The sequence below is a fragment of the Ovis aries genome, chromosome 3 (genome assembly GCF_016772045.2).
Source record: "Ovis aries strain OAR_USU_Benz2616 breed Rambouillet chromosome 3, ARS-UI_Ramb_v3.0, whole genome shotgun sequence".
Taxonomy (NCBI): Eukaryota; Metazoa; Chordata; class Mammalia; order Artiodactyla; family Bovidae; genus Ovis; species Ovis aries.
The window spans coordinates 219,811,912-219,827,176 of record NC_056056.1 but is presented as its reverse complement, the minus strand read 5'-3'; the positions used below and the strand labels follow the sequence as shown (position 1 = coordinate 219,827,176).

At 54.8% G+C, this 15,265-nt stretch overlaps 1 protein-coding gene across 1 annotated transcript in view; it reads right to left on the bottom strand.

Moving 5' to 3' along the window:
• Window positions 1–517: 517 nt before the first annotated feature.
• LOC101116389 (bcl-2-interacting killer) overlaps window positions 518–15,265 on the bottom strand; it is a 28,090-nt gene continuing 13,342 nt past the window's right edge. The window contains exons 3-6 of the mRNA XM_027966004.2: window positions 3,815–3,964; window positions 2,466–2,573; window positions 1,673–1,790; window positions 518–1,032 (exon numbers count right to left, since the gene is read on the bottom strand). Coding sequence (XP_027821805.2) covers window positions 952–1,032; window positions 1,673–1,790; window positions 2,466–2,573; window positions 3,815–3,964 — 457 coding nt within the window. The 3' untranslated portion in view covers window positions 518–951. The remainder of the gene's footprint in view (window positions 1,033–1,672; window positions 1,791–2,465; window positions 2,574–3,814; window positions 3,965–15,265) is intronic.

Here is a 15,265-nt window from a genome sequence, read left to right as displayed (position 1 = left end):
TGGAAGGGGGGTGGGGGAGCCGGAAGGTGGCTCACCCCAGCCCAGGGCTGGCACGAGGGGGTTGGGAGAGACAGCACCAGGGGAAAGAGGGCCCACCTCTCAGGGTTTAGAAAGCGCCCCGGGTCAGGTCTGGGGTGGGCTGAGCCCGCAGGGTGGGGGCCTGGCTTCCTGCCCCGGGTGCCCCTGCCCAGCCCCCTCTCTGCACCCCACGGGCGTGACAATCCCCAGCAGGGAGCCCTGGATGAGCAGGCATGAGGAGGGCAGACGGCCCAATTGTAAGAGGCACTGACAACCGAAAGGAAGGTATCCCTAACGGCAGGCTGCAGGCACCAGGACATGATGAGGGAGTAATCCAGCTCATGCAGGCCAAACAGCACGCCAGCCGTGGAAGGTGCAGGAAGGAGCTGGGAGCCGGGTGGTACCGCAGGCGCAGTGGTGACCCGGAACACGCCCTGCCTTCCCCACACCCCACCGGCAGGATGCAGCCCACCGACCCCCAGAGAGGACAGAGACCGGCTGGAAACCAACATTTTATTGAGCTCTCCTCGCCCCGCAGAAATCCATTCCAGCAGATTCCCTGTGCCACGGGCATCCCAGACACGGGGGTGTGACCAGCACTCCCCCCGCCGCCCCCTGTTCGACCAACCCATGAGAGGGAGGCTCCATCTCAGGACAGGCCACCGCAGAGCGGGCTGGGGCCGGGAGAGTGGGTCATTAACCAGTAACGACCCCAGAGGTATAATAAATTCATTTCTCTTACAAAAAAAAAAACAAAACAAGAAAAAAAAACTAGTATGAACCTCAGTGTCCCAGCACTCAGAGTTTAAATTAAAAAAAAAAAAGGCATCATCAGAAAACAGTTAAAAGACAACACCACCAAAATAGGGCCACCGCCAGGGTGGTGGTCGAGGGGGAGGGGCCAGCCCCACCCCCACACGAGTAGCGGCTCGGTCAGTGGAAGCGGCACCCCCAGCTGAGCATCGCCACCACCAGCAGGGACAGTGCCAGCTCGGGCCACAGGCTGGGCGACACCTGTGGGATGAAGGTGGCGACAGGTGAGGACCTCCAGTCGGCAGGAGGCCGGCCCGTTCAACCCCCTGCCCCCAGCCAGGCGAGGGTGGGAACGGGGGTGGTGTGGGGAGTCGTTGGCTAACATGGGGGCCGCAGGAAGAACTGGGGGGTCTGGGACGGGGTGACTGGAAAGATGAGAAACACGGGAGGGGTAGGAGAGGACCGTGGCCCGGAGGGTGCGGCAGGAGAGGAGGCCGGCCCACTGGGGGCTGCTGGTCTGCCAGGAAAACCGGTGTGATATTGACAGAATGGACTGCGGCATTCGGCCCGCACTGATGGGGAGGGAAGGGGAGGGGTCCGGAAAGCTGCTCGTTGGGACAAGAGGCAACTGTGAGCAGCCGGTCTGCCTGATGAAGGCAATTCCTGGCAGAGGGGGAAAAGCACAGCCCAGATGAGGAAGCAGATGCGTGCATCCAGCCCATGAACCACAGCCTCAAACCCAGAGGCCCCTGGGGACCAGGCAGCGGTAGAAGACGCGGGGAGCGGGCAAGACGAGACAGTCGGGAGTGACATCCAGAGAGGGTGAGCCCCAAGCAGCTGCTCCAGAGCAGTCACCACTCACCGGATGGAAATCAAGGTCAGGAGTTCAAGGCTCGCTTACCCGGTCCCTGAGAGTCAGGAAGCTCCAGAGCCTTCGGTTCTCCCTGAGGTTGGTGAAAGCAACCATAAAGCTTCTCAGAACATCCCTGAGCCCTACGTGGCTGTAGGGGAAACACAAGCTGCAAGACAGAAAGGGGGCAGGGCCGTTACACAGGAGCAGGGGCAAGAGGTGGCCTCCAGGGACCGCTCGGGAGGAGAGGGCCTGTCCCCTCCCACCCACTGTCACCCGGCCCTCTGGTTCTAAATTCACCCCGTGGGGATCTGGACTTGCGTCCTGGGAGCTGGGCGACGCCCCACTGCTCATGGGCTCCCAGAGGCTGGTGCAGGAGGAGTCGCGTTCCGAGAGAGACCCGGGCCCCTCTAAGGCAGGCTGCTTCCCTGGACACAAGACCCCCTGCCAGCTTGCATCCTAGTTTTCGGTAGTCATGGTCTCTCTGGTCTCACCCGGCAAGTCTGCGAGGCTCTGAGAACCCGCAGGGAAGCTGGCAAATGCTGGCAGCCGAGTCCTCCTGCAAGGACCCCCACCCCCACACAGAAGACTCTGCCCATAACGCTGGGCACAGAGCTCCAGCCCGGCTCCCTGAGCACTTCCTGTCGTCTTCAGTCAAGACTCTTCTGGAAAGAGGCTATCTTGGCTTGAGGATAGAGGGGAGAGGAGGGCACTGGGGTCTGCGGCCCAGGACAGCTCCAGGGACCAGAGGGCTCTGGGCTCCGGGCCGCCCCCACACCGGGAGTGGAGCCGCGGGGAGCCAGCCCTGGTCTACGGGCGTCCTGGGCCCAGCGGGGCTTGTCACCTGTACATGGGCATCCAGAAGGGCTCAACGAACTGGGGCAGCAGCAACCTCAGCTCCATCTCGTCGGCAATGGAGGCCAGCTGCATGGCCAGGTAGTGTGGACTGTCACTGCGGGGAGGCAAGGAAAGGGACCTGGGGTGGCTGGGCTGGTGACCCCACGCCCCCAGACCCCCAGATCCACCAAGATGGCGGCAGCAAGGTGGGGGCAGGGAACCCTCACATGCCCCCTCCTCTGGCTCCTACTTTGCTTCAGAAGAAGCCAGTGAGGGCCCATCCCCGGGGGAGGTCCCTGGAGCACAGATGCTGGACCCTGGGGAGGGGGCTGCCCCGGTGGAGCCTGCCCCCACCCCCCGTTTTGTGGGAGGGCAGGGAGGTACTCAATGCCTGTGACAACAATTAGCCTCCCTTCCCCTCCAAGGTAATCCGAGCACTCCAGAAAGTCCAGGGAGGTACCTGGGACGTGTTTCCCAGTCCCTAATCCCGAACCCACCTCTGATGTCACCACCCCTTCTGAGAAAGGAGGGGCTACGTGGCCCTCCCCCACCACTGACTCCCTGATGGAAACGGAGATGCTCACATTCACACTCTGGGCACCTGGGCCGGCTTCAGCCTTGCTCCCAGGGTGCTGCCCACATTCCAACCCGGTGACTTGGCTGGAAATTCCCCGGACTCCAAGTCCCTCCCAGCCTAGCCCCGGCCACCTGCCCAGTCTGGGCGGGGAGGTGGGGAGGAGGGGAGGGGGGACGGTGACGCTAGGGAGGGCTGGCGGGCAATCAGGTGGCAGGCTAAAGTCAGGACGACACCACCCCCCAACTCCATCTACACAGAAGGGAAGGGGGCAGGTTCCCAAGTCCCTCCATACCTAAGATTCCAACCAGCCCCAAGCCCACGCCCAAGGCCTAATGGCTAAGAGTTTTCCGAGGCCTGAAGCAGGAGGGAAGCCTCTAGAAGCCTGGCGCTGATGCTGGGACAGTCTCCTCCTCCCTGCCTTGATCGCCAGGGTTGGGAACTGCATCTGAAGCCACCTCCTGCTGGTTCTCTAAAACCAAATCTGTCTCCTATGAGACCTTGACGTGACTGTGGTCAGAGGGCCAGGAGGCACTCCGTCAAGGCCACGAGCTCGAGTCATTCTGATGGCCAGCACTGCAGGGAGGTCCTGGGGCTGACTATGCTGGGTGCTTGGAGGGGTTCCTCTGTGAGCAGCTCCGCCCAGGGCGCTTGCCTCCGTGACCACGCCTGGGGAATTTCCACGCTGCAGCCCTGCCCGGAGAATGCAGAGGGCTCTGCTAACCACCTGCCACAGTCACTGACCAGGAATGAGGGTGGGCCGGGCCCAAGGCTACCCCTACCTGTAGGGGGAGATGGGGTGGAACTCCAAGATACTGGTCACGCCGGGAAGCCCTGAGCCTTGGTCATCCAGGAAGCCTGGGCCGTGGTTTTGTAGGAAGGTGTACAAAAAGAGGTTCCTAGAGAGGGGTCTTGCTTGATACATTTCTTCTCTGGAAGAAAAAGACAAGGACTGGAGGCTCAGAAGTGTGCGATCTCGGGTATCACTTACTAGTCACCTTACCTCCACCCCGGCTCCCCCTGGCACGAATTCTGCTGTGTGCCTCTGGGAGGGTCACCATGCCTCTCTCATCCATCTCTCATCCATCTCTCAGGGATTTGGAGATTTATAAGGGGTCTCGCCTTCTTCCTTTGTGAACAGAGAATCAGGGACTTCTTCCCTGGCGGACCAGTGGTTAGGACTTGACACTCTTCACCGCCGCGGCCCAGGTTCAATTCTTGGTCGGGGAACTAAGATCCCGCAAGTCATACGGTGTGGCCCCCCCAGAAAAAGAGAAAATCGGACTATAAATGCAAGGCTGCAATGCTATCCCCAAGAGGCCTATAGTCAAACAAAACATCCCAAATGTCTGATGTCATAGTGGACTAAAGCTGGGCTCCATCCAGAGTGCCAGTTCCTTGGGTTCTGCCAGCTTCCTACTGCTACTCCCCATAAGCAGAAAGAGGCAAATTATCACAGGCTAAGCAAGGAAAAGTCACTCACAATCCCAACTCCCAGAGAGATAGTGTCAGTTTTTAAACACATGCACAGCACACACATTTTCAAAACCGGGATCACGCCGAGGGGTGGGGTTGGATGAACTGGGAGACTGGAGTTGACATATATCAAAGCCGTGGTTTTTCCAACAGTCATGTATGGATGTGAGAGGTGGACCCTAAAGAAGGCTGAGAGCCAAAGAACTGATGCTTTTGGACTGTGGTGCTGGAGCAGACGCCGGAGAATCCCTTGGACTGCAAGGAGATCAACCAGTCCATCCTAAAGGAAATCAACCCTGAATATTCATTGGAAGGACTGATGCTGAAACTGAAACTCCAATCCTTTGGCCTCCTGATGCGAAGAACTGACTCATTGAAAAAGACCCTGATGCTGGGAAAGAGTGAAGGCAGGAGGAGAAGGGGACGACAGAGGATGAGAAGGTTGGATGGCATCACCGACTCAATGGACATGAGTTTGAGCAAACTCTGGGAGATGGTGAAGGACAAGGAAGCCTGGCGTGCTGCAGTCCATGGGGTCGAAAAGAGTTGGACACCACTTAGCGACTGAACAACAAAATGTATAAAACAGATAACTAATGAGAACCTTAAAAAAAAAATGGGATCACTCCTTCCGCAGTATTTTATAACCTCCTTTCTCCAGTTGACTGTCTCACCTCTCCACTGCCCAGGCTCCCTGCTAATAGAACTAGCTTTCACTGGGGTGGCCCTGATGTGTGCTCATCTACGCCAGTTCTAATACTTCTGTTCTCACTTTCCCCGGCATGCCTTGCAGCTAGTGGTGGGCCTGTAACCCACTTCCGGTCAATGAGGTCTCAGTCTGAGCCCGGGGTTGAAGGGGGGCAGACACAGACGGGGCAGCTCTGTTTACATCATCAGGTGTGACAGCTGGTTAGGCCTATGACCGTGCTCACCAGAATTTACCCCACGCTGTATCAAACAGCCTTCGCTCCAGAACACAATGAAGAGCCGAAGGGCCCGAGTTCAAATCCCAGCTCTTCCACTCAGGAGCTGTGTGACGCCACAGTTTTCTCATCGGTAATGTGTCAGGAGCAGCCCCCTGCCCACTAGGCTGCTGGAGGATGAAGGAGCCTCCTTTAAGTGTCAAAACAGTTTTGAAAACATTGATCCATTTATTTGGCTCGGTGCTGGGTCTCGGTGTATCACGTGGGACCTTTCATTCCGGTACTGCGACTGTCTAGTTGTGACGCGCCTGTTTAGTTGCTCCAAGGTATGTGGAATCTTCATTCCCCGACCAGGGTATGAACCTCCATCCCCTGCACTGCAAGGCAGATTCCTAACTGCTGGACCACCAGGGGCGTCCCAAGTACTAACACTCTGAGCACAGCCTGGTGGGGAGCAGCACTGTTATGGCCTCTGTACCTCAATCCATTATTCTTTCAATAACAATTGATGCTGGGGACCTCCCTGGAGTCCCGTGGCTAGGACTCTGCGCTTCCACTGCCGGGAGCACCCACTGCTGGTCAGGAAACTAAGATCCCACATGCCATGGATGTGCCCCCCCCCCCAAAAAAAAATTAACTGTATCAACAATCAACTGGTTTACACCCAGGCCTCCTGCTCCCCAGGCCAGGGTGGACCAATGTTCATTCCTGACTGCGGCTGAGAGGTACCCAAGCACAGGGATGCAGAGCCGCGCATAGAGGGCACCGTGTGCTCTCGGCGCTAAAGGGGGACGGCCGGAAACGCAGACAGGGCAGGGGCTCGTGGGCAGGCAGGTCAGTTTCCTGGGTCCTCCACGTGCCGCCGGGAGAGTCTAGACAAGTCATTCTCAACAGTGCAGGCAAACTGCACGCAGAGATGGACATGACGTCACCTGATGGCGCACACAGGTATCTGGGTGTCTGGGGCACCCTGGCCTTTGAGAAAGAACCGCACAAGCACAGCATTGTTCCACAGAGAATATGTGGCCAGAGCCTGCATCAAAGGGAGCGGGCTGCTTCAGTTTCCTGGGAGAGAACCAGTTCTACATCTGTTCCAGATGAAAGCGCGACGTGAAAGGCAGGTCGCGGGCGCTGGGGCTGCAGAGAGCTGACGTGTAAACACAGCCACAGGGGCCACAAAAGAGCCCCAGTCTGACAGATGCCACCCGCACCTGTCAGGACAGCCCCTTCCCCCGTGGGCTGAAGGGCAATGTCAGGTCAGACCTGGTGGGTGGAGCCAGGAGGGTGGCCCCTGGCACCCCAGGCGGGCTTCGGGGAATGGTGCAGCCACCTGCTGAGGGCGCCTGCAGGCAGAGTGTCAAAAGCAGGCTGCCCCCGCCGCCAGCGACCCCACCCCAACCCCGCTGCCAACCAGCAGGCCCGCCACACAGACAGGGAGGGTCCTGGGGACGTTTCTAAGACCCTAAAAGGTTGTTAGCAACACAGACACCCAGCGCAGGTGGCACTCTGGGTGCCTAAATCTTCACCCCTTCGTTCTGGGGTCTATCAGTTAAAAGCTATGGAGTGAGCCCAGATCCACCTGTCACACTGCCCAAGAGTAGATGATGTAACTAGTGCGGTTTGAAGCCACTTCTGTAGCCAGGGATGACTCTCATCCCTTCCCCTTATGATTAGGAGATGCTGAACCAGGGCCATGGACCCTGCTCCCAGGTCAACCGCCCTGGAAGGAGGGGCACTGATGCCATGGTCGGGGAGGCGAGTGGCCTTCAGTTAGATTTATGGGGAAAAATGGTAAATGAGTCTTTTTCTCTGGGGCTTCCCTGGTGGCTCAGTGGTAAAGAACCTGTCCGCCAAAGCAGGAGACTCAGGGTTGATCCCTGGATGGGGAAGACACTCTGGAGGAAGAAATGGCCACCCACTCCAGTAGCCTTGCCTGGGAAATGCCACGGACAGAGAAGCTTGGTGGGCTACAGTCCATGGGGTCACAAAGAGTTGGACACAACTTCCTAAAGAATGATAACAACAAACTTCTTCTTTCTTTCTCTTTTGGGCCATGGAGTGCTAAGCACTAGACTGCCCGGGAAGTCCTATAAATGAGTCTTAACAAGCTAGATCAACACAGAAAAATCAAGAGCATTCCTACAAGACAACCTGAAGATACTGTAGACAGTAAATACAACTGTGGAAATACAAGGTTTCTGATCAGGAAATATATGGCTTTTTTTTTTTTAATCTAAGAAAGGGTGCTTAAAATCGGTATGGACAAGAACTTTCCTGGTGGTTGAGACTCCCAGCTTCCACTGCAGGGGTCACGGGTTCCATTCCCTGGTTGGGTAATTAGGATCCCGCATACTGTGCAATGCAGGGGGAGTGACCTCCCCCAAAAATGCCTTTATGGATAAATACAAATTCCATTAAAGGACTTAAAAGATCCAGATAAATAGAGACAGGTTTGAACATCAAACAGGTTCTAAGCCCAGTGAACTTGACCTTGTGTTAGGCCAGCATTTCAGGAACTCGGACCAGGAGCTCTCAGAGTGTCTATGCAAATGGCCATTTTCAAGGGAAAGCTGCCCCAGCCCTCATTTGCATCTGTCTCCCTGCTCCCTTAGCCCCTCACTCCCCCTCCAAGCCCCTCTGCACGGGGCTGTTCCCTTCCCAGAGATGGCTCGTGCTCCCATGGACCCCTTACCCCACTGGTAAGGGGTCGCTAGGGGACTTCATTGGGCACGTGGCCTGAGCTTCACCTTGAGCCATTATCCCAACATCCCTCAGTTCCCAGTAGACATGCCTAGAATCCTTGGGCACCTTGGGTACCAAAGGATGAGGGTCCCTGAATCCTACAGGGCCGGTGCCTGACCTGGGACAGTGACGACTAGCAGCTTGGGCGTGAGGCCTAAACTGCGTGTGACCGGCTTCGAGGTGGCTGAGCAACATGAGTGGTGCCTCCTCAACTGGACTCAACTGTCTGGGGGCAGGGCCTGCCCCTTCTGCAGCTTCATGTGGGTCCCCAGACCCTTCTGGACCTCTCTGATCAGAGCTGGCTTGGGATAGACACCAGACTCTCCTCTTCCCTTGATCATCATCTGAGCCCTGCCTGATGCTCCAAAACAGGTGGGGGATGTTGAATTGACATCCTAACCAACCACTCACTTGCAGGGAGATCTTGGGCAAGACCCCCAGTTTCCTTATCTGCTAAGCAGGCATAATGGTCCCATGCTAATAGGGTTCCTTTTCCAGGCAAGAACCAGCACTTCCCTGGGGGTCCAGTGGCTAAGACTCTGCACTCCCAACGCAGGGGGCCCAGGTTCCCTGGTCAGGGGACTAAAGATTCCACATGCCACAAGTAAGACCCGGTGCAGCCAAATAAAGAAGATTTTCTTTAAAAAGAACCAGCCCTAACTGTCTTATAATCCTGGCTGATGTTTGGGTATCAGCTATGGTCAAGCACTGATTTAAGCTCTGTATGTGGATGAAAATGCTCACCACTTAACCCTGTATCTATTAAAAAGAGATGTGAAGAAATTCAAGTCCTTAGCCTTCTTGCCGCAGTCAGTCAATGGTTCTGGCTGGTACTAAAGGAGGAGAATCAACAAGCAGCCCCAGGCTGGCCTTGGGGCTCTAGATCCGAGCGAGAGGACAATGTGGCTGAGAGCGGGGACAGGGGCCTTGCAGCAGCCCCCCAGAGCTGGTCCCTCCCAGCAGCCCCCTCACTCCAGTGGAGGCTGAGGGTTGGGCCCATCCCGTCTGGCGTGTCTCCTGCTGGGGGCCTCCAATCTGACCTCCACGCAGCAGCCTCAGATCTGACCCCTCCACCTGCTCCATCGCTCCCCAGGCCCCTCAGGGGACACTACCAGGAGCTGCTTCTCCCCCTGGTCACCTCAGCCCTGCCGCCCCAATCCTAACCCAGCTCCCACCACACATGTCAGGCCTCCAGTCTTCACCTGGGCAGTGCCACCGGCCATTCTCGCTCTCCTCTGACACCCCTGTTGGCGCCCGCTGGGTGTCCTGGGGGACAACCCCTGTGCCCAGCTCCCTCACTCCTCAATGAGGACACCAGTAAGAGCCATTCCACGGGGGACAACCAGGAGCTGGGACTTCCCTAGTGGTCCAGTGGTTAGGACTTGGAGCTTACCCCGCAAGGGGCCCGGGATTCCATCCCTAGCTGGGGAGCTAAGATCCTGCAAGCCCTGTGGTGCAGCCAAACAAAAGTTAAAAAAAAAAAAAAGGAACTGCCGTCACTATCGTTATTAATCCCTGCTTCCCAGCCCACAGCACCGGGCAGATAAATGCTTGTTGAGTGACTAAACAGGGGGGCGAAAACTGACATCACTGCAGCTGCAGATCCAGGAACCTGGACTGGTTTCAAGGGTCTATTTTTTTTCCCAGCGTATTTGCAAAGGAGGAGTTTAAAACTCTTCTTTGGTGGAAAGGAAGGCACACCCACGCAGGCGGCAGCCCACGCTCACCCTCCTACACACGCAGTGGAAACCCATTTTCCGCTGGATCTCAGGATGCAAATTGAACCTTGCTGCCCCCACAGTCACGAGGACGCCTGCAGGGCTTGGAAGGAAGGGGCATCAGCTCTGGACCGGCCAGGCTGCAGGGTCACAGGCGTGCCTCTTCCACCACACCCTGGGATGGAAACAGCTGCCCCCACCTTGTGGGGGCATGAACCCTGAGTCGCCACCCAGCCCAACCTTCCCCATGTCCCTGAGGACCTTTCAGCAAAGCAGGAACAGGTGAGGCCCCCTCTGGGGGCCAGGTCCATCTGGGCCAGGCCGGTGGATGCTCTGGACCCAGATGCAAAGCCCTGGCCCCCAGTCTTTTCCTTCAGGGGCCCCCACACACACATGGCCCCCCTAATGCGCTGGCATACAAAGCATTCAGTGCCCACAGCATCAAGCAGAAAAGCCCTGACTTGGGCAGGACAGATGCAGGTTCCTGTCCCAGCCTTGTCACTGCTGTGACACCAGTAGCAGTCACCCAGCTCAGAGACAGTTCTGCAAAGAAGCAGCACAGCCTCCAGGGTTGCAAAGAACATCAAAAGATACAACGATTGCCCATTTTCTGCCACCTTGCGGGAGCGGGAGGCTCCATAGCTGGTTAAGGAATCAACAGATCCAGAAGGGAGTGAGAGACAGCTAGTCCCTACTTCTCTGGGGGTCAGTTTGACAGTGTCTATCAAAGTCAAAAGTGCACAAGCCCTTTGATTTCTAGAAATGTGTTCTCTGCGCAGGCCTGCATGTACCTGGCAGGTACTGCTGCACCAAGATCTTGAAGGCGCGTGAACACAGCGGGGAACACAGATTAACTGTGCTGGATTATTACTGTTCAGTGGCTAAGGTGTCTGACTCTTTGCCACCCCGTGGCTCCTCTGCCAGGCTCCTTTGTCCTTCACTATCTCCCAGAGTTTGCTCAGATTCGTGTCCATTGAGTCGGTGATGCCATCCAACCGTCTCATCTTGTCATCCCCCTCTGCTCTTGTCTTCCATGCTGCACACATGTTAAAAAAAAAAAAAAAGACAAACACCTCTGTCTGCACAGATCCATCTCCCAAAAGAGAAAGAAGGTCAGGAAAGAGGGGAAGGGGCCTCTCTGGGACAAAGGCAAGAAGGAGACTTGAACTTTTTAAACTCTATATGCTTCTGTCTTCCTGAATATTGGGGTTAGTCTCACTGATTCAAAAAATCGAGCAAAAATAATTGTTTCCAATTCATCACCTGAATTTTCGTTCTGAAAGGATGATGTTTGTCTGAAAGGGTGATGTTTGTCTTCAAGGTCTATTTCAGGAATCGAGCATCCAACCCGTCCCAGCCCCCACCCCACCCACGCCCTCCCCACCTGGCAGAGGAGGCCAGACTTAGGAACCTGCAGATGCCTGAAGCAGCTGGTCTCAGGTGGGCGGGACTCACTTCCCTTAAGTGATGGAGAAACAACAGGGTGGGGGGGGTGGCGGCGGGGGTGGGGGCCGGGGGGGGGGGGGGGAGTGGGAGGGAGATGAGAAGGTAAGAGGAGGGAAAGGTATTTTAAGCAAAGGGCTAGAAATTCAGCGTAGGAGTTGGAAGCCAGCAGGGTGACAGCCCGCTCCAGTAGTCTTGCCTGGAGAATCCCCATGGACAGGGGAGCCTGGCGGTGCTACGGTGCATGAGGTCGCAGAGAGTCGGACATGACTGAGCCTCTAAGCACAGCTCGAAACAGGCTTCCTCAGCCCTACCACTGCACCAGCATCTCAGCCCTTTGCCCTGAAGCCTGGCGCAGGTGCTGCCGTGGGCCACCTTGAACCAGGTGCAGACACTGCAAGAGAGCCAACCTCGGGACTGCCCGGGGAGTCCAGGGGCTAAGACTTCGAGCTCCCAGTGCAGAGGGTTTGATCCCGGATCAGGGAACCAGATCCCACTTGCCAAGACCCGGCGCAGCCAAATAATTAAATAAGAATAAAATATATTAAACAAAAGAGAGAGTGAGAAAGCCAACTTGGCTTCTGGCTGGGGTGGCCTCGGGCAAAGGCTTGCCCTCTCTGGCCTGTAGTTTAAAGCTCAGTAACCCCAGGCCCTTTTGATTTGCGTCTACTGAGTCCAGGCTCCCTCGGGACCAACTAAGGGTTAGAACAGTGAAGGGCTGTGAGAGACTATTGGATGGATCTGGAAGGTGAAATAAAACCAGGAGGAAAAAGTACTTCTTTAAATCCTGAGCAGTGGAGCCAGCTGAAGGAACAGACTTCTGACACTGATGATACAATAAGAAAACCGTAAAATCAGGGCCATATAAAGCTTGCACTGCTCTAGCTGTTTTAATCCGTCGTTTACATTGGTTTCTGTTTCCTAAACATTATTTTCCAAGCTACTGGATTGCGGGACAATTTGTAAGATAAATACTTTTTATTTTTTTTAAGAAATGTGCATTATTAAAAATGTTCAGGACTTCCCTGGTGGATAAGAAGCCGCCTGCCAATGCAAGGGGAAATGGGTTCGATTCCTGGTCTGGGAAGATCCTACATACCTCAGGGCAACTAAGCCCAAGCAACTCCAGTGCAGCCAAAAATTAACTTAAAACAATATTCTGAGTGGAGCTGAAACAAATAAAAACGAACAGTGAAGGGTTTGTCGCCCACTTAATCAGAGGAGCTCCATGAAATCTGGCCCCAACTCCAGGACACATTCTTGGCCAGAGAGGCTGTGAGATGACTGGGCTCCAGGTCCCCAGGGCCTGACCCAAGGATCTCAGGAATGTCAGTGGAAAGAGTGATGCAAAACCAGCGCCCCCTTCTCCTCCCAACCTGGCAGGTTGGCGGCCTCCAAAATGGAAGGAGGTGGGCCTCCACGTTTCATAGAAAGAAGTCAAGGTTAGCTGTGATTGCCAGGAGCAAGACATGGAACCTGCACTGAGCTGTGTTTACATCTCACTGGTTACACATTATTTATGAAGGAAAACGCTGAGCCAAGGGCCCTGGGCTGCAGGCACACCTGGGTTCTGGTCCAGCTTGGCTGTGGTCCTCTGGACAAATTCCTTAGCCCCTGTGCTCAGTCGCTCAGTCGTGTCTGACTCTTTGCGACCCCCTGGACTGTAGCCCACCAGGCTCCTCTGTCCGTGGGATTTTCCAGACAAGAATACTGGATCGGGTTGCCATTTCCTCCTCCAGGGGATCTTCCCGACCCAGGGACCCAATCTGCTTCTCTTCCATCTCCTGCACTGGCAGGTGAATTCTTCACCACTGAGCCACCAGGAAATTCCCACACTACACTTGCTCTTAGCCAAAGCCCAGCTGGACCCCCTAATTCTTCACTCACTAAACAAGCACTGGGGACAGATTCTTTTCCGTTCTTTCCCGCTCAAATACACATTTAAAAAGAAAAAAAAAAGAGAAAGTGTAACAGATGAATAATTATCTTGACAACTGATTTTGAAATTGGCTTTAAACCAGTCAGCTGAGGTCTGAAAGTTTCTGCCCCGCCCCAAATTCCTCTGTGGAAAACCTAATGCCCATGATGGAGAAAGGAGGGGAGGGCCCAAGGAGGCAAGGAGATCCCGAGGGCTCTGCTAATGGGTTAGGACTCTGCTAAACCAGGCCCAGGAGTGCTCCCTTCACATCCTCCACTGGGGACACAGGAAGTCTGTGGCACCCTGACCTTGGACTTCAAGCATCCAGAACAGTGAGAGATAAGTATCTGTGGCTTATGAACCACCCAGACTACAGTGTTTGTTAGAATGCACACTTCATGAAGTGAGGAGGAACCAGGTGGGGAAATCACGGTGAGGAGACTTTGCAAGCCCAGTCTGGAGGGGGTCCCAGTGAACCGTGTCCTTGTTGCCACCTGAAAGGGGCCCCGGGGTTCCCACCTCCATTAGAAAAAGAACAGCCGTCAAGGTACTGCTTGGGTCTGCCACATACGTTTAAAAAGGCTGTATATCAGACAATAAATGCTAAAGAGGGTGTGGGGAAAGGGAACCCTCCGACGTGGAGGCTCCTTAAAAAACTAAAAACAGAGCTACCATATGATCCAGCAACCCCACTCCTAGGCACATATCTGGAAAGGATGAAAACTCATATTCGCAGTAATGCTATTTACAATAGCCAGGACATGGAAACAATCCAAGTGCCCATCAACAGATGATTAGTTTAAGATGTGGTGTGTGTGTGTGTGTGTGTGTGTGTGTTGCTGTTGTTAAGTTGTGAAGTCATGTCCCAGTGGGTTGGGCTGCCATTACCTTCCCCAGGGTGTCTTCTCGAGTCAGGGATCCAGCCCCCACCTCCCGCACTGCAGGTGGATTCTTTTACTGCTGAGCCACCTGAGAAGCCCCCACACACACCTGGGAAATCCCCCCCCCGACACACACACACACACACACACACATGAAATATTACTCAGTCATAATAAGAACGAGGGCTTCCCTGTGGCTCAAACGTAAAGAATCTGCCTGCAATGCAGGAGACCCAGGGTCAATCACTGGGTTGGGAAGATCCCCTGGAGAATGAATTGGCAACCCCCTCTAGCATTCTTGACTGGAGAATTCCATGGACAGAGGAGCCTGGTAGGCTATAGTCCATGGGATCGCAAAGAGTCAGACACGAGTGACCGACTTTCACTGTTTTTTTTCAAAAAGAATGAACTATTGCCATTTGCAGCGTCACGTACGAACCTAGAGATTATCATTCTCAAACAGAGAAAGACAGTTGATATCACTTATATGTGAAATCTAAAACAGTACAAATAAATCTATTTACTAAAGAGACTCAGGCATAGAAAATTTATGTTTACCAATGGGGAAACAGGGAGTATAAATCAGGAGTGTCGGATTAACAGATCTACACTATCATATATGAAACAAACAAGGGCTTACTATATAGCGCAGGACACTACATTCAGTGTCCTGTGATAACCCAATAGAAAAGATTATATATATACACATATACATATACGGATATCCAAATCACTTTGTTGTATACCTGAACACAATCCTGTAAATCAAATATACTTCAATTAAAGTTCGTAAGAATTTACATGAAGGACTATGTGCTCCTGGGTCCTGGGTCCAGACACTAAGGGCTCAGAGAGACGTGGCCCTCACGGTCTCCTTCCTTCCAGACAGTTTTGGGTCTCCCCGGCGCTGCGGGGTCTCAACCACTTACCAGATCTGGACATGGCCCCCTCCAGTCGGCAGCCTTGGGGGCTCCCCTTTCTGGGGACAGATCCTGGGCTGCCTACTCCTCTCTTTCCACGCCCTCAAGCCCACCTTCACACCTCCTGCTACCTCCCCAGGTTGGCATCAGGGACCTGCATATTCCTCCAGGCTCAGAACTCACCTCCTCCCAGGACAGAATTAATTGCTCCT